Source organism: Suricata suricatta, chromosome 10 (assembly GCF_006229205.1).
Source record: "Suricata suricatta isolate VVHF042 chromosome 10, meerkat_22Aug2017_6uvM2_HiC, whole genome shotgun sequence".
In the NCBI taxonomy this organism is placed as follows: Eukaryota; Metazoa; Chordata; class Mammalia; order Carnivora; family Herpestidae; genus Suricata; species Suricata suricatta.
The window spans coordinates 16,855,720-16,881,110 of NC_043709.1; the positions used below are offsets into that span (position 1 = coordinate 16,855,720).

The 25,391-nt window shown below is 47.6% G+C and overlaps 1 protein-coding gene across 1 annotated transcript in view; it reads right to left on the bottom strand.

Moving 5' to 3' along the window:
* Window positions 1–25,391, bottom strand: part of LOC115305081 — a 59,881-nt gene that overhangs the window by 12,053 nt on the left and 22,437 nt on the right. The window contains exon 3 of the mRNA XM_029955426.1: window positions 3,912–4,241. Coding sequence (XP_029811286.1) covers window positions 3,912–4,241 — 330 coding nt within the window. The remainder of the gene's footprint in view (window positions 1–3,911; window positions 4,242–25,391) is intronic.

Here is a 25,391-nt window from a genome sequence, read left to right on the forward strand (position 1 = left end):
CTGGCCTTCAATTAATGGTTTTGAACAGGCGAAGTGCTTGGGGGATGGGGGGGGGAGGTGGGCTGGGTTCCTGCTCATCTCTCCTCCTCCCCCTCCCCCATAACCTGATGGATAGATATGTCAGCGTAGTATTAGAAGGGTACTCTCTTTCACCCCAGTCATGTGACGGTACTTGATTTCATATAAAGGGATCACTGATCAAAAGAAAGGATTACTTTGGCCTATGATCCATTCCTGGTGCTACCCGGCATTGTTTCTGAGTAAGAGACTCAAAGAGCTTTTTCTTGGTTGCTGATAAAGCCCAGGACTCCACGGGCAGCAGACACAGTGCTCCTCACATTTAGCCTCCCCCGCCCTCCCTCCTCCAGATTCATTTCCCTCCGGAGGAGCATTTCGGGGAGTCCTGCTGGCTGTTTGTTAAAGCTGGAACCATCCCAAAAAAGCAAGGATTGTCCACATTAACTTCTAGGGAAGCAGCCAGGCCCAACAGACCCTCTCTCTGGGGCCATTTGGGTAAAGCTCTGACCTCTCATTCCCTCCAGGCTAATTATCTAAACATTCATTAACTAATTAACCCAAAGTTCCACCCTCTTGACAATAAGTCTTCCTCTTCCTGACCTCAAGCCTGTCTCTTGCAAAGTACTGGTGGTGGTAGAGATGATTTGACACGACAGAACTCTTTTTTTTTTTTTTTTAATTTTTGAGAGACAGACAGCATGAGCAGGCGAGGGTCAGAGAGAGAGAGAAAGACACAGAATTCGAAGCTAGCTGTCAGCACATAGCCCTAAGCAGGGCTCGAACCCACAGACCGTGAGATCATGACCTGAGCCGAAGCCGGACGCTTAACCGACTGAGCCACCCAGGCACCCCTGAAACTCTTGAAGATTTAACTGTCATTCTTGCTAATTATCTAAGCCAATATGGTCACATACAATCTCTTGGGTTGTTTTTGATAGATAGGAGAATTTTCCAGAACGTGTGAGGTGAGCAAGGGTTAGCCACGTCTCTGCAGCCTCGCCACCAGTTATAGTGAAAGCAAACCTCAGACTAAATTCACCACACCTCACAAATTTTTATTTATTTCATGAGCATGCAGTTAACAAATGGCTTATACCACACGACCTTGGTAAACTTCCAGCTCTCCAACTTCTTAGCTGATGTACTCACACATTACAGGGAATGTGTTCTTGAGGATCAGACAGAAACATTTAGAGGCAGGATCCTGTTACAATGGCTCATACTGGGCAATCAGACAGCCTCCAACCCTGTGGCTGGACACAGGCACCACCCCTAAGGACGCGGGGGGAAGCCTTGTTGAAATATTAAGCCCAGTCATCCAAACGTAGAGAGTGTCTCAAAAACATTCCACCCATTCCCCTGCACTTGAATACCACTAGTTTTACTAACAAGAGCTCATTTCTGACATCTGTTAGATTGTTAGCGAGAATTTCACCAATAAAAACTCACTTTGCTATTCTCTGTGCTAATTAGTGTGACACCTGGTGTTGACCAGTGATAAGGCCAACAGAGGAGATTGCAGCAGGTGTCCTGAAGTGTGACTCCTCTGGGGACGCCTGCGTGGCTCAGTCGGTTAGGTGTCCGACTTCAGCTCAGGTCATGATCTCGAAGTTCGTGGGTTTGAGCCCCCATCAGGTTCTGTGCTGACAGCTCGGAGCCTGGAGCCTGCTTCTGATTCTATGCCTTTGTCTATACTTGCCCCTCCCCCACTCGTGCTCTGGCTTTTACGGTCTCAAAAATAAATAAACCATAAAAAAAAAAAAAGAAATGTGACCCTACTGATCTCATCAGAACCATCCCTGGCGGGTGGTTCCTTACTGGCTTAGAGGGTCCCTAACACACACATTTACATCACACCGTCCAGAACGGAGTAAGTTAAAGTAATAGCAATACTACAACACCAAGACTTTCTTTTTTAACCTACGGGTCACAAATCTTCAGTGAGTGCATGCACAGAATTTGGGGCGAGGTCCGCGGTTTTCGGTGGGGAAAACTTACATCTTTATCTTCATCGACCTTGGTATTTACAAACCCTGTTTCTGTGTCATTAACAGAAGTCAGTTATTTTCATATCACGTTGTAGCTGTCTTATGTATCTTGAAATATCAACACGGAGTGCTTCTTCTAGATTATTAGACCTACCGGCAGGTCTTCCACTAACCATTATCACTGTGTCATAATAATTTCTGTGTCATGTGTTAATATGTCATAAGTCTGTTTTTATCATAGTTTGATAACTGTGTTTCAATAATATTGGGTTTTTTTGCAATCCTCTGTATTTTATCATGCATCTACAAACATGACTCTAGGATGGGGTCCACAGCACAGCTTCTAGGCTGAAAATGTCAGGATAGTGTCTAAGTTTCTTGGCCAACAAGTGACACCTGATATTCTGGTGGCTTAAAATCATTCTGTCAAGACAACAGCATGTGTCACAGGTTGGGTTCCCTGGGATGCAGACTCAGAGGGAGACACTTGTTTGCGGGAAGTTTACTGGGGAGCGCGCCTTGGAACAAAGCCAGCTCTGCCCAGAGAGTGAAGGCAGCAGGGATGGACCGAGCAAGGGGCGGCCCGCAGTGCAGTCCCGACAAGGGCCTCAGCCCGTCCCACGGGGAGCTCTGGAGCTGCAGCCTAGTGCTCTCATGCTTGTCCCACCTTGGTAGGGAGCCTTTGGGTCCCCACATCGGCTGGTCTCCGCGTGTAGCTGACCCCAGAGAACGAGGTGTGTCCTTGGATAAGACAGGACTCAGCTGGCATCTGTCAGCTACCAACGCGCCCAGCAACTGGGGGCATAAAGGCTTCTGTGCTGGAGGATTTCGACACCTCCTCTGCGTCTACACCACACTGCAACCCGCCATGGACGCCTCACCTGTCTCGGAACCTCACAGCCGTTCTCCAAGATGCACTTACCTCCCCCCCACCCAGAGCAGAGGAACTGAGATGCTCAGAGTCGGGACACATCCCCGCCTATTGCTCTCAGTGTCACAGGCTGACACTTGCGTTAAATTTGGGACTTCAGGTTATATAACTATCAGCTCTCAAGCTAGAGTCAGCGAACAGAGAAACCTCTTTTCACTCAGACTTCCCCTCAGAACCTGCTCCTCCCTGTGACCTTCTGTTTCTGTCAGAGCAGCACCCCCGTTGGGTCCACACCCCTGGTCCCTGGTCCCCACTCAGTCCCTATGGCCCATGATTCCCACCATCCCCAGCTCCCAGCCCTCACCTGCCTGCACGTCTCTTCCCTCTCTTCTGCCCCACCCCTACCTCCGTGCCCAGCCTCACCTGGACTATCCTCGAAGATGCGGGGACTCGAGCAGCCACAGGTGCCCCCGCCCCAGCCCACCCCCTCCCCACAGCCAGGTCCACACTCAGCGAGCTGAGCTCCCACCATACCTGATCACAGCGCCCCAGCACCCAGCAGATTGAGTGTCGGTGCCTCACAGGTGCCCTCTACAGAACGTTCCCAACCTTCCATGCCATCTGTCACCTCCTACACATACTCCACTCTGGTTCCAGCTCAACGGGGTGACTCATTCTATTCCTCACTGTTACTCACGATCTTCCCTTCGCCAGAAGTGTCCTTCCTGCTACCTGTCTCCCTCCATTCCCCATCCATCATCCTCCACTCACTTCCCTGGGGGGATGTGTGCTGAGTGCCCGTCAGGTGCCAGACGCCATGGAGGAGAGAGCAATGAGCCAGAAGAGTCAGGTAGTGAGCAAATCAATCATACGGTAACTGCAGATGTTGGTAACTGGTACAGAAGAGGTAAGGCAGGCCGACATGGGTCGGCCGGGGTCCCCAGCCATGTGCCAGGAACGTATCACGCACGGATGAGATGTGGAGCCCCTCCACTTTTTGCTTATCCCTTCAGCCCAGAGAGCCCTGTAAGTACCATGTTCTGCCTCCACTGGAACATGGAAAAGCTTGGAAACAGCGAGGGCTGGAAAGTGGCACGTGAAACAGTAAGGGCCCCGGTGGCCGATGGCCTGAGGTGTGGGCCGCTGGGCGGAGCGTGGAGAGAAGCCCTCCGTGTAGGAGTTCAGAAAGGAGCAGGCGGGCAGAGGGTCCAGTGGGCTGCAGGCCTGGGGCCAGGCCGGGGCTGTGTGTGCTCCCAGGTCACAAAGGAGGCTTCCAAGGTGGGCCCGGGGCAAGTGGAGGCATGGCGTGAGGTGAGGCTGGAGGAGGGGGCCAAGGGCCACACCCTCCCTACTCCACGTGTGGCCTATGGACCAGCAGGGCCACTACATCTGGAAACTCATCAGAAGTGCAGAATCTTGGTTCTGCCCTAGGCTTACGGATTCAAATATCACGTTTTAATAAGATCCCCAGGTCAGTCGTTAAAGCTGTGCTTCAAGACCTAGACACCTAGGTTCTTTTAGATCCTTTTAGATTTAGGAATTTGAAATCCTATCATCCTCTCCTTCAAGGTCAATGTCAAGTGCTTATTCCTCTGGAAGCCTGTCCTGATCCCCATAAGCTGTTGGAATTTACATCCTTGTAGATTCTAAAAAGAACTTGGCTGTAATTATTGGATCACAGGATCACAGGTTTTTGGAGATCATGGAGCACACCCTAGTCATCTTGCAATCTCCAAATCCCCTGGCAACATCTTGCCCACCATGGGTAAATTATTTAAAAAATATATATTATACTCATGTACTGAGTGCATGTCAGATGGAATGATGCCATATCAGATGGAACCTTTAGGGGAAAGTGACAATCAAACTCCACTGGCTTAAGCAAAAGAAGAGGGATTTATTATCTTCCATAGCTGAAAAGTAAAGGAGGGAAGCTTCAGGCATGGCTGGATCCAGGTGTTCAAAAATGTAATCAGAAATCTGTTTTCCTTCATTTCTCTACTTTGCTTTCCTCTATCCTGGATTCTTAGGAATCAAGTCCAAGGATTGACAAAAATGGCCTCCAATAGTCCTAGACCTATAAGGTACCGCCTAGCAACTCGAGAAAAGAAAACTTTCTTTCTTGATATTTGCAACTTTGTCCTATGCCTTTACATTGGGACAAGAGATAAGACCTGGCATCACCTGGACCAAATATTATTATCAGACACAAAGGAGAGAGGCTGTTGAGTGGAAGGGGAAGCCATTCAGTGTGGTCATCGGGAGACAGACCTGCTGTGCTATCATTAAAACCAGGATATGGGGGGGCACCTGAGTGGCTCAGTCGGTTAAGCCTCTGACTTTGGCTCAGGTCAGATCTCACGTTTGTGGGTTCGAGCCCCACGTCGGGCTCTGTGCTGACAGCTAGCTCAGAGCCTGGAGCCTGCTTCCAGTTCTGTGTCTCCTTCTCTCTCTGACCCTCCCCCTCTCATGCTCTGTCTCTCTCTGTATCAAAAATAAATAAAATGTTAAAAAAATTTTAAAAAAAGAAATAAAAAAAAATTTAAAAAAAAAACCCAGGATATGGGGGCACCTGAGTGGCTCAGTCAGTTAAGTGTCTCATGCACGTCATGATCTCATGGGTTCAGGCCCCACATGGGGCTCTGCCCTGACAGTGGGGAGCCTGCTTAAGATTGTCTCTCCCTCTCTCTCTGCACCCCCCCGCCTGCTCATGCTCTCAGCCTCTTTTTCAAAATAAACTTTAAAAATTTATATTAAAAAATCAAGATATGGAAGAATATTTATTAACCTGGGGAAAATTCATGGAGTTTTGCTAAATGAAAAGAATTGTATGTAAAACATTACTGTGAGATGATATCACATCGGGGTATGAAAACATATTTCTTACGATGTTCACATGCCTCGAATTAAGGTGTTAGGCACTATCCATCCCAATGGGCCCCCACAGGATTGAATAGTTTTCCTTTTTTATATCTTTTCCATTTTGAAATTTCTAGATTGAATATGTACTGTATTTGTCATCATCAAGAAATGTATTTGGGGCACCTGGGTGGCTCATTCAGTTAAGCATCTGACTTGATTTCAGCTCAGGTCATGATCTCATGGTTTGTGGGATCGAGCCCTGAGTCAATATGTGCACTAACAACGCAGAGCCTGCTTGAGATTCTCTCTTCCTTTCTCTCTGCCCCTCCCCTCCTTACACACACACACTTTCTCTCCCTCAAAATAAACAAATACACTTTCAAAAATGTATTTAAAAATGAATATATGTGTAATGACTCATTTACTGTGTCAATGTGGCTGAGCCACAGTGCCCAGATACTTGATCAAACATTATTCTGTTTCTGTGAAGGTATTTTTTAGAAGAATGTACTTTTGAGTACAGCAGATTACCCTTTATGAGGGTGGGCCTTATCCAATCAGTTGAAGGCCTTACTAGAAGATTAACCTCCCCCAAGCAAGAGGGGATACAGCCCTTCCCCCTGCTTCCTGCTTGCCCGCCCCCACTGCAGAGTTTGGACTTGCCAAGCTGCCATAATCCCATGAGCCAATTCCTTAGAATAAAATCTTTCTCTAGGTATGTTATGTGTACACATCCTGTTGGTTCCGTTTCTCTGGAGAACCCTGACTTGTACTGTGTGTCCCTGCCTCCCACAGTTAACTCCTCATCAAAGGGACCAGCAGTCTCGGAGCCAGAAAGCCTGTGTCTGAGCCCAGGGACCCAATTCCCGGAAGGCTGGGCTCGGTGAAATTCACTCCCAGAGCCTGGCTCCCTTGTCTCTAACACAGGGATGACCATTCCAACCTAACTGCAGGGTGTGTGGGGGACAGAGCCAACAATCCCCGCTGTCACAGTCCTTAATATCTCTTCCAACACTCAGTTGCCAGTTACCCATTTTGAGAGATTAGACATTGCCAAGAACTTCTTTATCTTAGAAGTCAGCGTGGAAAAAGAAACATACGTACATATATAAATACATAAATAAAACCAAATCTCTTGAGCTGGGAGTCTTGTCGAGTCACTGATGAATAGATGAAAAGAAACGTCTGTTTTATCTTCGCACTTAAAACACCTGCAATGTCAATATATTTCCCAGTCTCATTATTAGCGTCGAGGCAGGCTGATCCGTGTTTAAACCCAGCAAGACTTTGCTCCCACAAGGAAAAGACCCTCACTTCTTGGATCACCTCTCTGGCTTTGTACTTTCTCTGTGCGCTGAACATCAAACGTGGCACGAAGCGAGACGCTCACTTCAAACCCCCGCTCCCTGCGCCCCTGAAGAGGTTCTGACAGCCGTGGAGACGAAACAGTCCTCGCTCCGGCCCAGCACGTGCTCACAGCGGGCGCCGGGAAGGAAGGCCTGCCTTCTCCCCAGACGTGTGGCTCATTGAAGACGCCAGCAGTTTCCCAGCGTCTCCAGGGTTGCCCTCCATCTGCCCTGAGTTGTGTTGTTGCATCAGAGATGCTCAAGGTGACCCCCCAGGGCCCGATGTCATTCTGTCTACCCCAGTCCTTCTCATAGCCGGCAGCCCGGCAGCCCCTTTGTAGGACAAAGATGTTAATGCTTCCTTCACTGTGTTGCAATAAAATTCATAGATAGTTTTACTTCCCTGCACACAGTTTAAAAAAAAAATCAATAGAAAGTCCTATCCATTATATGAACGAGGAATAAAAGAAATTTGGAATAAAAATTAGTCATTTTGAATAAAATAATATCCGTGCTTGCAATTATTCAGTGACTGTGAGTGCCTCTTCTCTGGCGACTGTGCGGGTGCAGAGCAGTGAACGGACCCGGCAGGCCGAGGGATGGGGAGACGCTGAGGGTGTGGGTTAACAGCTCAGGCAAGACCTCACCCGAGAGCCTAATGAACTAATCAGATGCTTGCACCTTCCTGTGTTAATTTATTCAATATTTACCGAATGTTGATGGGGAGGGTGGGGGGTGGAGGTGGGCGGCACTGCTCTGGGAGACAGGAAATCAGCAGTGAGCCAATCCTTCCCCTGTGGAGGGAATGCCATTCTAGGCTGGGGCATAGGCTTGAATGCAAGAGGAATAGGAGATCAGGACCCGATCTCGATGAGGACCCTGAAGGAGCGGGAGGCATGGCAGACACGAGAGCAAACGCTAGGATAGCATCCGCCCCGCAACAAAGCCTTCGCACTGGGGTGGGAGGGAGAGAGAATCGTGGGTCACTCCAGGGCTCCACCCTTGCTTTCCTCTCGGGCAATACTGTTTCCATGGACCACGGCCAGAAATACATCCATGTTTTAGAAAGAAGGCAAGCGCAGGCTTCCCGGATCTCCAGACCTCCAGAAAGAGACGAAATGCAAGCCCCAGACACCCAAGCAACCTCCTGCCCGCCACCTCATTGACTTTTCGCTTGTTTTCTCGTCTCTCTGGAATGTTCTTTTCCCAGGCATCCTCATGGACTCACTCCTTCCCTGGAATAAATGTGTGCTCCTGCCGTCACTTAGAGGCCGTGCGGTCTGCTGTATGCAAACCCCCACCCGGCTCAAGCCTCCCTCTGACTCTGCTCCAGCTTCACTCCACGCTATGTGCTCCCTGGTTAGCTCGTTTGTCACTGTCCGTCTCTCCTACTCAGTCTATGCCTTGTCTGTTTGGTTCGCTGCTGTCACGTCCGCTCCAGGACAGTGCCTGGCCCCCGGTACGCTCTCAATGAACGTGTGTCAGATAGAATTTACACCCAGCGGTGTGCCGGAGCCAGCTCACGGCAGCCACCGCACAGGTCTCTTCCCAAATCCATGTTCCACAAAATCTTAAAATCTGCCAGGATGGGGGCGCCTGGGCGGCTCAGTCGGTTAAGCGTCTGACTTCGGCTCAGGTCATGATCTCACGGTTCGTGGGTCTGTGTCCCGCGTCAGGCTCTGTGCTGACAGCTCAGAGCCTGGAGCCTGCTTCAGATTCCATGTCTCCCTCTCTCTCGGCCCCTCCCCCACTCATACTCTGAATCCTTCTGTCTCTCAAAATAAATAAAAATGTTAAAAAAATTTTTTTTAATCTGCCAGGGAGTATTTACACTGCAGACATGGGCCAGTGCTATACACCAGGAATTTTTACCCCTTGAAAACTGGTTTTTAAACATTTACCAGCAGATCACTGAACATAAATGAAATGTGCTGTTGGTATACACCTCCTTTGTGGAGAGAGGTGGTTCCCACCCAACTCCACATCATTTGAGGAATCTGGGGACAAAGTCTTTGAACCCCAAGTTGTGTTGTGTCATCAGCTAAGACTAACAGCCCAACAGTTACCTCCCGGGTTCCCTGCACCCTGAGCTACTGATATTAATGTGCAAATGCATCCGTAGCACACTAGAAACAGCTCGTCAGCGGACTCATTCTCTCTTTGCCCTACTAATTAAAAAACGGGAATTGCTAGTCACTAAAATAGGGGAGTTGATAAATAGTTGTGATTATTTCCGCATTTCTCTCTTCAGAGAAAACAGCAATACTGTATGTAGTCATTTCCGATAAATATAGAAAATAAGTAATTATTGCTGGAGCTCTTCATTAGGAATCTCTATTCCCAGTCGCACTTCCGTAAACACCACCCATTGTTTAAAATAATCATTTGGAAAGGCCAAGCGAAGCTTCTCATTTCTGGACGACGGGCACCCCCCGCCCCAGCTGGGGAGGCTGAGGGCAGCCTGAGCGCCTCGCTGGTTGTCCTGGTGCTGACTGTGAAAACGAGTTTGAAAAGATCATCTTTCCAACGTGGAAAAAGCCAGAAAACTCAAGAAAAACCTAACGTGTGGTGTGTGTGTGGGGGGGGGTTGTGCATGTGTGTGTGCACTGGCCAGGGCAGCTGTAGGTTTGGAGATCTAATTAAGAAATGCACAAGGAGGTGAAAGCCCCACAGACTGACTTTGTGTCCACTCAGCCCACAAGAGCTCCCTTTCATGTCTAACCTTGATTGAACCACGCTTCTCAGCAAGTCCAGCCCCAACGGCAAATAAATTCCACTGAATTCGAATGGAGCCATTAACATCTCCCTTCGCAGGTTCTGAAACATTTATTTGCTTTAAAACACACACACTCATCTCCCTTTTATTAGGAGGGAGAGCCAGCCTTCTCCTCGGGGGTAGATTTCTCTCTGCCACTCTCCCCGCTGGCTGCCGGGGGAGGGGAGAAGGGAAGGGGTCAGGATGTGGGGAGTCCCATGGGACCCCCTCCTCCTCAGCTAGTGGGAGAAACCTCAGCACCACTTTGACCAACCCAAATCCCTGCTCCCTCCTGGAGCTCACTTTTTGATCTCAATCAGTCATGGCGTCAATGACTGAAAGATTATTGGTGCAACAGCAGAGATTTATGTCGAAATCCCAGTTCTGGCACTTTGCAAGCCTCTCTCTCCCTCCTGGTCTCTCAGTTGCTAATCCATGTGGGGGGTGGGTTGGACCTGTAGGGGTGCTGTCCCCCATGGGGTGTCTCGGAGATCTACCAGGACATCCTTGAGGATCATGATGACGGGGTACCGGGGACACGAATGGGCATTGGCAGGGACGCTAGATGTCCTGCAACACTGGGGACAGCGTTGCATAGCGGAGAATTGTTCCACACCCCATGTGACTTCCAATGGCCCCCCCTGCACATTCCTGTGCCTCTGTGACCTTTGTGGGTCACTTGGCTTCTCCAGACTGTCCTTTCCTCATCTTTAGCTGAGAAGTGCTGTTCTCTGGGCGCAGTGTAGGAATATAGGAGAGTCATTAAAATCAGTACGTTCTTGGGGCTCCTCGGGGGCTCAGTTGGTTAAGTGTCTGACTTCAGCTCAGGACGTGATCTCTCGGTTTGTTGAGTTCAGGCCCTGTATCCGGCTCTTCACTGTCCGCACAGAGACTGCTTTGGATCTCCGTCTCCCTGTCTCTCTGCCCCTCCTCCCTTCTCAAAAACAAACATTTGAAAAATCAGTATGTTTCTCCACAACAAATATTTCTTTTTTGAATATTTTTTTAACATTTATTTATTTCTGAGAGACAGAGTGCAAGTGGGGGGAGGGGCAGAGAGAAAGGGAGACAGAATCTGAAGCAGGCTCCAGGCTCTGAGCTGTCAGCACAGAGCCCAACGTGGGGCTTGAACCCATGAACCGTGAAATCATGACATCAGCCGAAGTCCGATGCTTAACCCACTGAGCTACCCAGGCACCCCAACAAATATTTCTAGAGCACTAACTATGTGCCAGGTACTGTGCTAGGTGCTGGGACCCAACCCTGAGTCCGACACAGGTCTTGTCTGCACGGGATGGGTGGTGCAGCACACTCAAACTTGTAAGCCTGGAAAAGATGGAAAGGAGGTTACGCCCCCAGGTTATCAACACTCACCCCCCATTCATCAGTTTTCCATTAGGTGGCAGGCACTAAACCTTCTAGAGGCTCTGAGTGGAATAAAACAGATCCTTGAAGAGGTCGGAGTTTGCGAGGATGGGGAGCAAACAGTAAACAGTCATGCGATGCAGCGTCATAAATCCCGTAACGTAGGTTTGAACACTGACAAGATAAGAGCCCCCATTCATCACATCCTTCCTACGGGCCAGGCCCAGGCGGGGTACTTTCCACACCTCACATCACTTCAGCCTAACGACCTCACGAAATCAGGCAGGCACGAGTGTGTTTGCCACCGGGACAGTTAGTGCCATTTCCACCTGACACCTGTTCTGTTATCAGCCTGATAGTTTGCTTTAACAAATTAAACCAACCCTTGTCTTAAGTAATCATCTGTCTGCAATCACAAGGCTGATGAGCTGGTTTTATGCATGGAAGTGTTTTCTTCCAAATGCCTTTAAACAAATGAGCAACAAATCAAAATTTAAAACTGTTTGGATTCCACCTAAGATGTCTTAGGTATCAGACACTGGGAAATGCTGAGGATGTGAGTCAGCTGTCATAGAAACGACATGGTCAAAGTTGACCTTTTTTTTTTGCTCATGTCCAATGTAAGTGACTGGGGATTGGGGATTCTCCACAAAGTCACTCCGGGACCCAGGCCCTTTCCATCTAAAGGTTCCAACCCTCCTCTGGAGCCTCAAGGCCTTTCCTGGGCTCTCTGCATCCAGAGTGCAGGTGAAGGAGACACAGCATCACATGTGACCCATGTGACCATAGGACCTAACAGCAGGGGATTCTGGGACATCAGTTTGCTCATGGGCCCAAAAGGAATGGAAAACAGGTTCAGTGAAGATCTGGCATTGTCTCTGCCAAATCGAGGTAAGAATTCCTAGTTTGGAAACACTAAGACAAAGCATTTTCCGTTTTACAAATGAGGAAACGAAAGTTTTAAAAAGTCAAGTGCGCTGCCCCAGGTTTCCAGGCACTAAGAGGTTGTAATCATCACCTCCGCTCTCCATGAGGACTCCCCGCTCTGCCTGCACTCAGAGCTCACTCCTCACCCCCAGAACTGCACGCCAGTCCTTCCACACATGTCCTCACCTGGGCGTCCCACAGGCACCCCCAACCACACACGACCTGAGCCCAGCTCATCATTCTCCCCATATCTCAGCCCACTCACCTTCTCCTTCTGAATTTCCTTCCAGTAAATGAATCCACTGACCAAACCAGAAAACTAGACCTTATCCTAGAATTCTCTTGTCTCCAAGTTTTTAGCAGCAAGTAACAGAAAATCCAACTCAAAATGGCTTACACCATGATGATATGTCCCGTCTCATCAAAAACAAGCCACCCAAAGTGGCGGTTCCAGAATTGGTTGGTGGGGTGGTCCACTCTTAGCATCAAGAATCCAAGTTCCTCTCTTTCCATTTGGCCACCCTCCGCCGCTGGTTGGATCTTTTAGCCTGGTTCCAAGTAACACAAACAGACAGCAATGTCCAGAGGCAGAAAAGAAAGTTTCCCACAACATTCTCTTTAAAGTTTTTTAATTTTTTTTAACTTTTTATTTATTTTTGAGAGACAGAGACAAAGCAGGAATGGGGGAGGAGCAGAGAGAGAGGGAGACACAGAATCTGAAGCAGGCTCCAGATTCTGAGCTGTCAGCACAGAGTCGAATGTGGAGCTCGAACCCACGGACCGTGAGATCATGACCTGAGCCAAAGTCGGGCACTTAACCAACTGAGTCACCCAGGGGCCCCGACATTCTCTTTTAAAGAGCAAAGAAACCCTGGGGCACCTGGGTGGCTCAGTCGGTTGAGTGGCCGGCTTCGGCTCAGGTCGTGGTCCACAGTTGGTAAGTTCGGGCCCCGCGTCGGGCTCTGTGCTGGCAGCTAGCTCAGAGCCTGGAGCCTGCTTCGGATTCTATGTCTCCCTCTCTTTCTGACCCTCTCCTGCTTGCACTGTCTCTCTCTGTCTCTCAAAAATAAATAAAAGACATAAAAAATTTAAAAAAAAAAAAAAGAGCAAAGAAACCCTTTGTGGAGGAACCGCCATGGAGATTTCCTTCACATTTTCCTGACCGTGACCCATCCTAAACCAGTCATGGGCAAAGGGAATGGAATCATTAGAATGGCCGAGATTAACGGCGATTTACCTTCTGAGATCCCGTGAAAACCAGACCTCTCTGACCACCTGATGTCAGAACCAAAATGGTGCTCTTTAGGCGAGAAAGATAAGGGAGAGAATACGTATCATACAGTGTCTGCATGGTCCCTTTGTCCTGACTTTAACATCCAACCAAACACCACTGCCTGTTTCTCTTGGGTTCATGCTTTACTGTGGGTCTGTAGAGACTCTCATAACTCAAAGTCTCGGTAGCAAACTCCTTACTGTGAGTGACTTTGTGAGCATGTCAATAAATCCTTCTTCAACGCTAAAAACGAAACATTCTTACTTTTAAATCATTTGTATGTCAATTTGCTCCAGGAAACCTTCTCCTCATAGATGCATAAGATAAATTTTATCCCAGTTTTCATGCAAACTGTAAAAAAAACTCAATAAATTCTAAAAGCGAGACATCAGAATTAATGGGTTGGTACTGTATTTGATGTTCTCAGTTTCCAGAAATAATTGTGACTAAAATTGTTATGGAATCTGATTTCTGAAGATGCATTAATTAACATCTTTAAAAGTGGTTCGTAGGAGGACATTGAAGCATATATATCGCTAGCTAACTACCATTAGAAAAATTCACGATCAACGTTATCACAGAAACAAATGTGTGTGTGTTGTACGTAGGCACAAGCAAATTTTCTATTTTCCCACCAAAAAGCCCTTCGACCTATAGTCATCTTATGATATGCTAAATGGTAATTTGATTCTTCCAATTGCCCAAGTCAAAAACCTTGTGTTTATTAGTTATGTATTGCTGCATAACCAATTGTCCCCAGACCTATCAGCCTGAAACCCACCTGTATTATCGCCCCGTCTCTGTGGGTGAGGGATTGCGACCTGGCTTGGAGGGGCCCTCTGCGGTCGGGCAGGTTCACAGGCTGACATCCGTGTCAGCAGGTGCTATGGGCTCATCTCAAAGCTCAGCCAGGGAAGGACCCGCTCCAGGCTCATGTGACTGTTAGCAGGATTCGGTTCTTCATGGGTTGTTGGGCTGAGGACCTCAGTTCCTTACTGGCTGTTGGTCGGGGGCCGCCCCCAGGTCCTTGCCATGCGGACCTCTCCAGCAAGGCACTCTGTTTCATGGACGTGTGCACGCAGAGAAGACAATAGACAGAAACTGCTAACAGAGGAGGTCAACCTTTTGTGACCTAATCACAGAAGTGGCATCTCATCAGCTCTGCCATATTCTGTTCAGTAGAAACGAGGGACAGGGTCCAGCTCAGCTTCAAGGGAAGGGGAGCTACACGGACATGAATAGCAGGAGGTGGGAGCACGGGCGGCCAGGTGGTAAGCTGCCTCGCACTCGGGAATCACCCTCAGTTCCCCTCCTTCTCTCAGGCCCTACGTCCCACCCACCAGGCAACACGACAGGCTGTCCCTTCAGAGTAACAGATCCAAATGCTTTTTCCAGGTGCTCTTGCTGGGCTCCCAGACTGTGCCCATCACAGCTCTGACCCCTTATTCACCAGATGAGGCTGAGCAGAAGAAAGAGCTTGAAGCGTGGTCTCTAATTTAGCTTTGAAAACCACACTGCAAGGGCTCCTGGGATGAAACTGCAGGGAACATCCTGCCAAGGGAGCCCTCAACTCGCAGTGCCCACCAATGGGCAGACCATGGTCACGGGCGGACAGCAATGGAAGACAGCCCAGGACAGAAGAAACCCGGTGTACTTTTCTGCTTAAAGACCAATCAATGGTAATGAGGCTCAAGGGACTCTTTGTAAGGCAGAGCTTCGCGAACTTTCCCACATCAGTATCCCTCAGGGTAGACGAAAGTGAACGCTCAACCCTGGGGGCTGGGGTGGGGGGGGTCTGGCCTGGAGCTGACCAAAAAGCCAGAACTGTATCTGCTCTTTTTACTCTCCTCTTTAAAATGCACCCAAAATAAATAAATAAATAAATAAATAAATAAATAAATAAAATTCACCCAGATTTCACATTTTCCTCGGTCATACCGCTGCATTTGATTTAATACAGAAACCATGCTTTAAATTACTTAGGAAAATTTCCTAAAATTTTCTATCTTTTTTTTTTTTCCAGGCAGTGAATGCAATGTTGAAGCACCAAGGCTATAAATTCTAGAAAATCTGGGCTGAATTGAAGAGCGTTCATGCCGCAGAGCACATTCAGGACCTGGGCAATTTCTTTTCATGATATTTTGAGAATTCCGATGCTCACAAACGTGTGGGTGCAGAAGGCAGGTGGCGGGGAAGTCAGAGAAGAAAGTGCCATTTTGACCCAGGGATGAACCTGGGCTCCTCTTGGAGGCTCCTGTCCAGGGAGACTCTAACCATCTTCTTGCTGAGCAAGTAAGAAGCTTGGGTCAGATGGCGGACTTTAGGGTCTTTGATCCTGGTCTCTTTTTTGGTCTGTTTTCACCTTGAGTGACAAAAACCAGTTTTCCAAAGACATTTTCCATGAACAAAGATGCCTGAGTCTTTTGCTCCTGTCTTATTATCAAGACTGTAACTTTCGGCATCTGTAAATGAACCGAGCCTCCCAGGATTCAGCCTCCACAACCAACTCCATTCATATCTCATATTTCATTGTCATCATATCAATTTGGTCACGTGCAGTAAGAAGAAAGAAAATGTGCACTAATTCAGACTTTTAAGAAAATCTGCTAAATGAAGTAAACATGGGAGCAAGACTTTACCATTAGGTCAACACCGAATCCACATTTTTACCCTTTGTCTTCACTGGACTATTTACTCCTTCTCAAAGGATACTAGTTGAAGCCTGAATTCAGCCCTTCAGAACTGGGAGTGCCTCTCCCCTGACAAAGACAGCCAACATCTGCACAAAATTCATCATTAAATTCATACCCATTTCAGGTCACCTGGGTGGCTCAGTCAGTTAAGTGTCCGACTCTTGGTTTTGGCTCAGGTCATAATCTCATAGTTGGTGAGTTCAAGCCCCATATCGGGCTCTGCGCTGACAGCTCGGTGCCTGCCTGGGATTCTCTTTCTCCGTTTCTCTCTGCTCCTCCCTCGCTTGCTCCGTATCTCTCTCAAATAAATAAACATTCACCCCCATTTCGATAGAAAGCTATGGAAAATGATGCATAGCCAAATAACTTTTGTTTCTGCTCTTTCTAATGCCCCACAGAACACAGGAGAACCCCCAGGAAACTTTCCAATGTGAGACAATGCCTGTGGGGAGTCCAGGTGAGAAACAACCTTGACCTTGGCTACCATTGCTGCCCTTTTGCCTGTCACAGAATTGACCTTGTCTTTGCAACATGCTGGCACCTCGTGTGGCACACTTTCCCCCCTAATCAATACGATGCTCGCTAAAATACAAATCCGGCTGAACATCCTTCAGCAGGTATTTTCTGACACATTATACGTTTATACGCCTCCACGTGAGATCCTGCAGTACAGCGTCTGAGCCTGGACCCCAGAGCTGGCTGCCTGCGCTGGAGTCCCACCTAGCCCTACCAGTCTCTGGCTGCCTCATCTCCTACATGCCTCAGTTTCCTCATCCGGAAGCTGGGCCTAACAGGAACGAGGATTCGAACAAGTTAATGTGCAGGGAGTGTTAATGCCTGGCAGCCAGGCTCATGGGTGAGTCCTACCCGTCACCGTGTCTAAGACGCCATCACCTGTAAAAAGCAAAGTTATTGCATGTACCATGAAGAAAGGGGGAGAAAGGCTGCCAATTTACCATGATGCAACACTTTCTAATCTCCCGAAATGTTTATTTTAGACTTATCAGAAGTACTTATTTAGGGACTTACACAGATTTATCACATGTCACCATTGGGCATGCCTAAAGAGGAAAAAAAAAAGAAGTGAACAAAAGTGGTTTAAGTTATTCTCAAAATGTTGTCAGAGTCCAAACCTTCTTAGTGATTTTTCAACTCAGTATTGTCAACGTTCATAGTTTTGAACACAAAGTCAGCCCTCCAGGCAATCGATGGCCCTTTCAAGGGCACAGCACTAGATTTCTGAAAGAAGGAGTCAGGCGATGACAACCGTGTCACGACCTTGTGTCAAAGACAGTAAGACATTAATCACCAGACACATGCCGATTACGCAGCCGCTAAGAATGTGTGTGGAGGGGTGGGCACTGCGTCCTAGAGTCAATGAAACGTGTCAAGAATACACTCTCATGAGAAGTAGAGCAGACGAAGCTTACTAAGATGGTTACATCGTGCAAACTCATGCCTTTGTCTAAATGTAAGGAACTATTCACCTTGTTCAGGATCTCAATCAGCTGTTCAAACGCAGCTTCTGAGAACATTCTATTTGTCATTCCACAAGGGCACGGTTTTCAGCTTGGCTGTTTAATTTGGACCCAGATCAGGTGCACGTGGTCTTTACCAAAGTTTCTCCTGGGATGTGCAGGTCCCCATCCGAGGAGTTCTGAAGGGGAAGGTCAAGTCATTTTTCATCTGTGTTTGATCATGCAGTTGAGAGCGCCAAGCGCAGGGTTGATTTTCTTCCGACGGCCTCTTCTTTGTGTCCCCTCTGCGTTTTGCTCATCTTTCAAGAGGCACCCCACCCCCCAAGGATAGTGGAACTAGTGCTTCTTGCTCAAATCAGGATGGAGGATAGTCAATCACCTGGAGAGCAGGGTAAAAATGTAGATAAAAGATCCTGCTAGGGAATTGGATTAAAGAAGACTCTGGAAGTGCGGCCCAAGAGTCCACATCTTAAAGAACCAGATCCAGGGTGCCTGGGTGGCTCAGTCAGTTAAGTGGCTGGTCCTTGATTTCGGCTCAGGTCATGATTCCAAGGTTCGTGAGATCGAGCCCCATCTCTGCTGTGAGCTCAGAGCCTCTTGAGATTCTCTCTCTCCTTCTCTCTCTGCTTCTCCCCTGCTTGGCTCTATCTGTCTCTGTCTCTCTAAATAAATAAACATTAAACCAAAAAAAAAACCTGACTCCTCCCCATGATTCTGATATAACCAAAGTTTGTGGGTCACAGCTCTAAAAAAAAAGATGGCAGGAAAAATATGGGCAGAAGACGGGACCAAGGACACTGTAGGAGAACAGTAAGAAATGTCCTTACAACCCATTTTCAAAAAGTGGTTCTTTTTCAGCTCTTTTTAAAGGTAATATATTGACTTTATAGTGTTGTTAAAATGGAGGGAAAGATGTCGGTTCATGCTGCAGGCCTCCATCAGAAGCACAACCCCAGGTGTGGGAAAGATGGAAACACGCTGTCACACCCCGTGGGGAGTCAGAAGTGCAAGCCCGAAACTCTGAGATCAGGAGAAACCTGTCCCTTCGCATCCCACCCCCCATCCATCCTGCCCTGCTCCGTATCCGCCTGAAGGCGGAGAGCCTCCAGATCACAGAGTGAGCACCGGGGAATGTGGGGGGACGTGCCCACCACGCGGTCCTGGAAAATGGCAACCAACTGGTCCACTTGTTCAGAAGCTACTGCAGGAGTTCTTTTGAAGAAATAAAATATAGAGTCCACAGTGGAACAGTTTAAGGGTCTTTTTAACTGCTCAAAACCCCAGCAGTCTTGCAAAATAATTCTTTCCATTCTTTAATAACAGCTTTCTAATTTTAATTCTTTTAGACCCACATAATCTTTACATAATTTTAATCACAACATATATACACATAATTTTACGTATAAATTTTTCTCTTAATATTATTCTGTAAACTTTTTTCATATTTTACAGTCGCCATATAATGTTAAATAACAGCGCAACGTTGCTTTTCATCGATACACCACAGCTTACTTAACCAAATGCCACAGTTTCTTCTAGGTGTCCGATGTTACAGGCAATGCTGGGATGCAAATCTTTTGCATGTGGCATTTGTACACACCTACAAATGATTTCCATTTTTATTCCGGTTCTGTGTTCTCCCTTGGCTTCTGACACACTCATTGTCGCCGTCACTGGCTAAGTATACGTACTGAGGACTCACGGAATGGCCGAGGAGCCCGACCCTTGGGGAAGTTATTGAGCTGTACCACATACAAATTTATTCCTAAAGTCTCGTTATGGGCTAACTTTCCCACTTCCAATCATCTCCTTTTTACCCCAGGAAGAACTATTATTAGTCATAAACGTATTAAAGAAGAGGGTTGGGGAGGAGGAAGAGGAGGAAGGAAGGGTAGGAAGGAAGATGAGTCAAGAAATGTGGGTGGCCTGGGCACCTGGGTCGCTCAGTCGGTTAAGTGGTTAAGCTTCCGACTTCCGCTCAGGTCATAATTTCACGGTTGGTAAGTTCGAGCCCCACATCACTGCTGTAACTATGGAGCCCGCTTTGGGATCTTCTGTCCCCCTGTCTCTCTAGTCCTCCCCCACTTGAAATCCCAAACTCTCTCTCTCTCTCTCTGGAAAATAAATAAATATTAAAAAGAAAAGAAAAAGCAGTGTGGGTGGCCTCTGGAATCTACAAGGAAGTAGATTCTCCCCTGAAGTCTCCAGAAACAGCTCTACCCACCCCTTGATTACAGACTTCTGGCCCCTGGAACGGTTAGAGAATAACTTTGCGCTGTCTGCGGCACTAAGTCTGCAGGCATTTGTCACAGCAGCGAGAGGAAAGGACCGCAGCTGCTCTCCAGGCAGGGCGGGGCGGGGCAGACACAGACCGTCACAGGAGAGACGCTAGGAACAGCTGCTAACACCCACCCAGCGAGCGCTCACTCCGCCGCAGGGTCTCGGCCCAGATTCAAGCTGCGCGCCACTGTGCGGGGAGTGCCGTTACTGTCCGCACCGGACAGGCCTGAGCCCCAGGCCCACGTGGATGGTTAAGTGGCTTTGCCAAGGTGGCATAGCCTGGAAGTGGCTGATTCGGGACGTGGACTTAACCCAGCCAGGCGCAGCAGCGGTGCGGCCCTGCATCCCGGCTACTCAGGAGGCTAAGGAGCGAGGGTGGCTTGAACCCAGGGCTCTGGGCCATCGCGCTCGGGATGTCTGTGCTGAGTCTGGCGTCAGTAGGGGGACCTCCTGGAATCGGGGGGGACACCAGAGCGCCTCAGGAGGGGTGAACTGGCCCAGGTCGACAACAGAACAGGTCAGAATTTAGACTTTCCCAAGGCACATGGTTTGTGGAGAGGCGGGGCCCACCTTGGACCTTCCTGCCAGCAACATCAGAGGACTCTTGCCTTCAAGTGGGAGGGACAGGGGTCACGGTGACTGCAGGTGGCCGGCTCTGGTCGAGGGTGTGGGGTTGAGGAGCCAGGCCCGGCTCCGGGCATCACCGCTTCCTACCCAGACAGAGGCTCTGGGCGCCCGTTCTCGCCTCAGTGTGGACGTGGTCTCGGTGTGGGCCTCGTGCCTCGGTGTGGATGCGCACATCTCAGTGTGGACGTGGTCTCTCCACCTGCTCTTTGGGGCTTCTGTACCTCGCAGAGGCCCCCCAGCATCCCTCTTTGAAGCCCTCGCGCCTCTGTCCACAAGGAAATCTGAGAAAGGGTTGCAAACCCCACCAGCCCAGAGTCCCTGGGGTCCTTGCAGGCTCTAGGCGCTAGAGTTCATCTCACTGAAAGAACAGAAGGCCCCACTGACCTGGCTCCCTGAACGGAGCCTCTGGGAGCCGCCATTGGCCACTGCCAGTAACTGTGTGTTCTGAGCGCCACCTAGTGGTGCCCAGGCCCCCCAGAGTTTCTCCTCCAATCTGATCTCCACGAAGAGGCTTCCACCTCCCTTCCTCCAGGTTTAGGTGACTTAAAGGTCTCCTGGGTTCCAGGACACTTTAGAGATGCCCAAGGCCAGCTGGTTCCTTAAAACACTGAATTTACACTGGGACTGCCCCATCCTGGGCTCTGCCTGCGGGTCCGGGATGCTGGCTCTCAGTGGAGAGAGAGTACCGCTTTTTGTCATTTATCAGCACTGTGACCTGACTGAGTGCAGGGAAGGCGTGGTGGGAATCAGCATCTTATTTCAATGTGAGAGGAACTAATGGAGGAGAACGAATTTTAAAAAGCTACTGAGAACAGATTTTTTTTTGACAACTTAGATAAAATGGACCAATTCCTCGAAAAATGCAAAGACTATCTAACTCACTTAATATGAACTAGAAAATTTGAATATGCCTACAACTGTTAAGGAAATTGAATTTGTAATTTAAAAACGCCAAAAAAAGAAGTCTCCAGACCCAGATGGTTTCGTTGGAATTCTACCAAGTGTTTCAAGAAGAATTAACACTATCTCTGTACATTCTCTATCAGAAAATACAAGAGGAGGAAAACACTTCCCAACTCACTGTATGACACTACTATGACCATGACATCAAAACCAGACAAAGACAGTATCCAGAAAGAAAATTATTTCAATATCCTCTGTGAATACAGACATAAAATCATTAAAGAAAGAGTAGCAAGTAGAATTCAGCAATATACAAGAAGAATTATACACCATAACCAAATGCTGTTTATCCTAGGGATGCAAGGCTGATGTCATATTTGAAAACCAGTCATTGGAATCCACCGTATTAATAGGCTAAAGAAGAAAAGTCACACGATCATATAAGTTGATGCAGGAACAGCAATGACAAAATTCAATGCCCATTCGTCTTAAAAACTCACAGAAAAATAGGAATAAAGAATCACTTTTGCAACTTAATAAAGGGCATCTACAAAAAAACACACTACAGTGAACAAAGTTAATGGTGAAAGACTGAATATTTCTTCTTAGACTGGAAGAAGGCAAAGTGTCTACTGTGGCTACTCTTATTTGACATAGTGCTGTAAGGTCGAGGCAGTGAAGTAAGGGAAGAGAAAAGAAAAGAAAAAAGAAAAGAAAAGAAAAGAGAAGAGAAGAGAAGAGAAGAGAAGAGAAGAAGAAAAGAAAAAGAAAAAGAAAAAAGGAAGGAAGGAAGGAGGAAAGGAAGGAAGGAAGGAAGGAAAGGCATACAGACTAGAAAAGAGGATGTATTTGCAGAAGACATGATTGTCCATAAAGAAAATCATCAATGAGTCTACAAGAATATCCTCAAACAAATGGGTTTAGCAAAGGCACAAGGATACAAGATAAATGTATAAAAACCTATTGTATTTTTACATACTAACTAGCAATGAATAGATGGACATCAATTTTTTTAAAGTATCATTTATAATTGTTCAGAAAAAGATGAAATATTTAGGTGTAAATCAACAAAACATGTACAGGACTTGTATGCTGAAAACTACAAAATATTTATGAGAGAAATAAAGAATCTAAATACACAGAGACAAACCATGTTCATGGATTGACAGGCTCAATATAGTGAGGATGTTAACTCTTCCCAAATTGCCATATAGGTTTAACCCAATTTCTATCGAACTCCCAGCAAGATTTTTGTAGACATAGACATGATTATTCTAAACTTTATATGGGAAGGCAAAGGAACTAGAATAGTAAACAATTCTGAAGGAGAAGAATAAAGTGGGAGGAATCAGTCTACTCAATTTCTATACTTTATCAAGGGCGTGGTATTGGTGGAGGAACAGACACACAGATCAATGAAAGAGAATAGAGAACCCAGAAATAGATCTATACAAACATGCCCAACTGCTTCTGGGCAGGTGCAAAAGTAATTCAATGGAGGAAAGGTAGCCTTTTCATTCAATACATGGTGCTCATGTGATGAGACATCTGTAGGCAAACAAACAAAACCTTTCACTGAAAAAACACACTCTTGTACAAAAATTAACTCTTAATTTGTCATGGACTTAAATGCTGAACATTAAACTATAAAGCTTTGAGAAAAAGGCAGAGGAGACAATCTTTGGGGTCTAGGTTTAGGCTATTTTATTTATTTAAAAAAAATTTATGTCTTTATTTTATTTTGAGAGACAGAGACAGAGAGCAAGCAGGAGAGGGGCAGAGAGATAGGGAGACACAGAATCCGAAGCAGGCTCCAGGCTCCGAGCTGTCAGCACAGAACCCGACAGAGGGCTCAAACCCACAGACCGTGAGATCATGACCTGAGCCGAAGTCAGACACTCCACCGACTGAGCCACCCTGGTGCCATAAGGCTATTTTAACTTAATTTTAAAAATACAAAACACAAACATACTATAATCTATTTCAAAGGTAGTAGGAAGCATTTTCTTTTCTTCACCTTCCCGCTGCAGCCCTTCCCCACAGAAATGATGAAGTTACATGGGGAACTTTTGTAAGATACCAGCGCCCAAGTCTCAATCCGATTCACCTGGTCTTGGGTGGGGCCTGAACATCTGCATTTTGGAAAGCTCCCGGGTGATTCCGAAGCGCAGCCAGGTTGAGAGCCACTTTGTGAAGTGCAGAGCTCCCCCAAAACACCTCGGGACAGTGGTTCCTGAGGGCGGTCCCTGGCCAACCTGGGAGCGTGTTAGGAATGCACATTCTCAGGCCCCACTCCAGACCTGCCGAATCAGCAACAGCCATCCGTGTCTCACCAAGCCCTCCCCCCGGGGGATTCTGATGCCCACTCGAGTGTGAAAGCCTCCGCCTCAGTAGACAAGTTCTGACACAGACAGGAGCGGCTGGGTCACGTGCAAGAGAACACGTGTAGTTCAGGAGCAGTGAGAGCACTGGTCAGCCTCCCCGGTGATCAAAAGGAAAGCAACACAAAAACAGCAGGGAAATGCCATCTGACACCTGTCCAAGGAGCAAATTCAGAAATAAGTCAAACAAAAGACAGTACTTTATGCTTCCCTTTTCACACAACGAGGGTCACCAACCCGTCGGTGTGCCTGGAACTGACGGGGTTCCCAGAGGTGGGGGCCTTCTGTGCTAAAGCCATGGCAGTTTGGTCCCCCTACGCAAGACTTATCAGACTGACAGAATCATCGCTTACTCTGTTTTCCCCACTAGACGGTGATGCGTAGGGGCAGAACCCTGTGTTTCTTGTATTATATCCGGGTCCCTACCCTTGAACATCACACATATTTGGAGATGGAAGAAAGAAAGGAACAGAGAAAGAGGGAGAGAAGGGGAGAGGAAGGAAGATAAAGCACTGAGGGCAGTCAGTTTCTCCCTCAGTATTTCTATAGTGCCCGACACACACCACGATTATAATTCTGACTGCACATTATAGCTGCTTAGTTATAGGTCTTTCTCCCTCCATAAACCATGAGCTTCTCCTTTGCACGGACTATATCCTACCTACCGTGATGTAATCAAAGATGTGTGCACCTACAGGTTAGGAGAATGAGTGCTGAATTCAAGGCTTCCTGGGTTCAAATCCTAACTGTGTATTATGAGCTGTGTGACTGGGGACAAACTAACTCACCTCGCTCTACTTCAGCATCATCTGAAAAATGTATGAAAAGAGCAGCACAGGACCTACCTCAGGGGGTTGTTGTGGGAATTTTACACTAATGCATGTGAACATGGTCCCCGGAATATATGGACTACTCAATGCCGTCAGCTATTATCATCATTAAAGGAAAGGGACCCACAACCCCGTCTGAGGGACTGAAGTTACCTTGTAGTGATCAGGAAAACATTCTAGTATGTTTTCTAGTATTTTCTAGTCTGGAGGGAACTTGGCAGGGGTGGGAGGATGGTGCAGGAGGCTGCAGGCTGCCATGACGGGGCTTTTCTCGCCCGTGTCCCCTTCACGTGTCCCCTACTCATAACCCCCAACACCAGACGCCCCAGTGGCCCTGGTGTCCTCAGAGTGCCTGGCCTATAACTGCACTTTAACATGCATGGTTACTGAAATGGGATCAGGGGCTCCCACCAGAAAGTCATATTTGGGGGAGCAGACCCTTTGGTTCAGTACTGAACCCCTAGGACCTAGTTTCCAGCACAGAATATGCATTTGGGGCCTACGTATAAACTGACTAATTTTCTTGAATGTAAATCCTTCTTTTAATCCTGTTTGTTAATCACCTTACCTCTGGTCCCGCCCTTGACCATGCACTTCCTAAGTGGATCTTTCCTGTTGGGTCATGAATCAGTAAGCAGAATGGCCATAAACAAAGTCACTTCACTGGCATTAACTGAAGGAGGCGGAAACCCAGGTCCACACAAGAACCCGTATGTGAATGTTTATTCATGATTATCAAAACTTGGAAGCTACTCAAGACAGCCTTCAGCAGGTGAATGGATAAGCAAACTGTG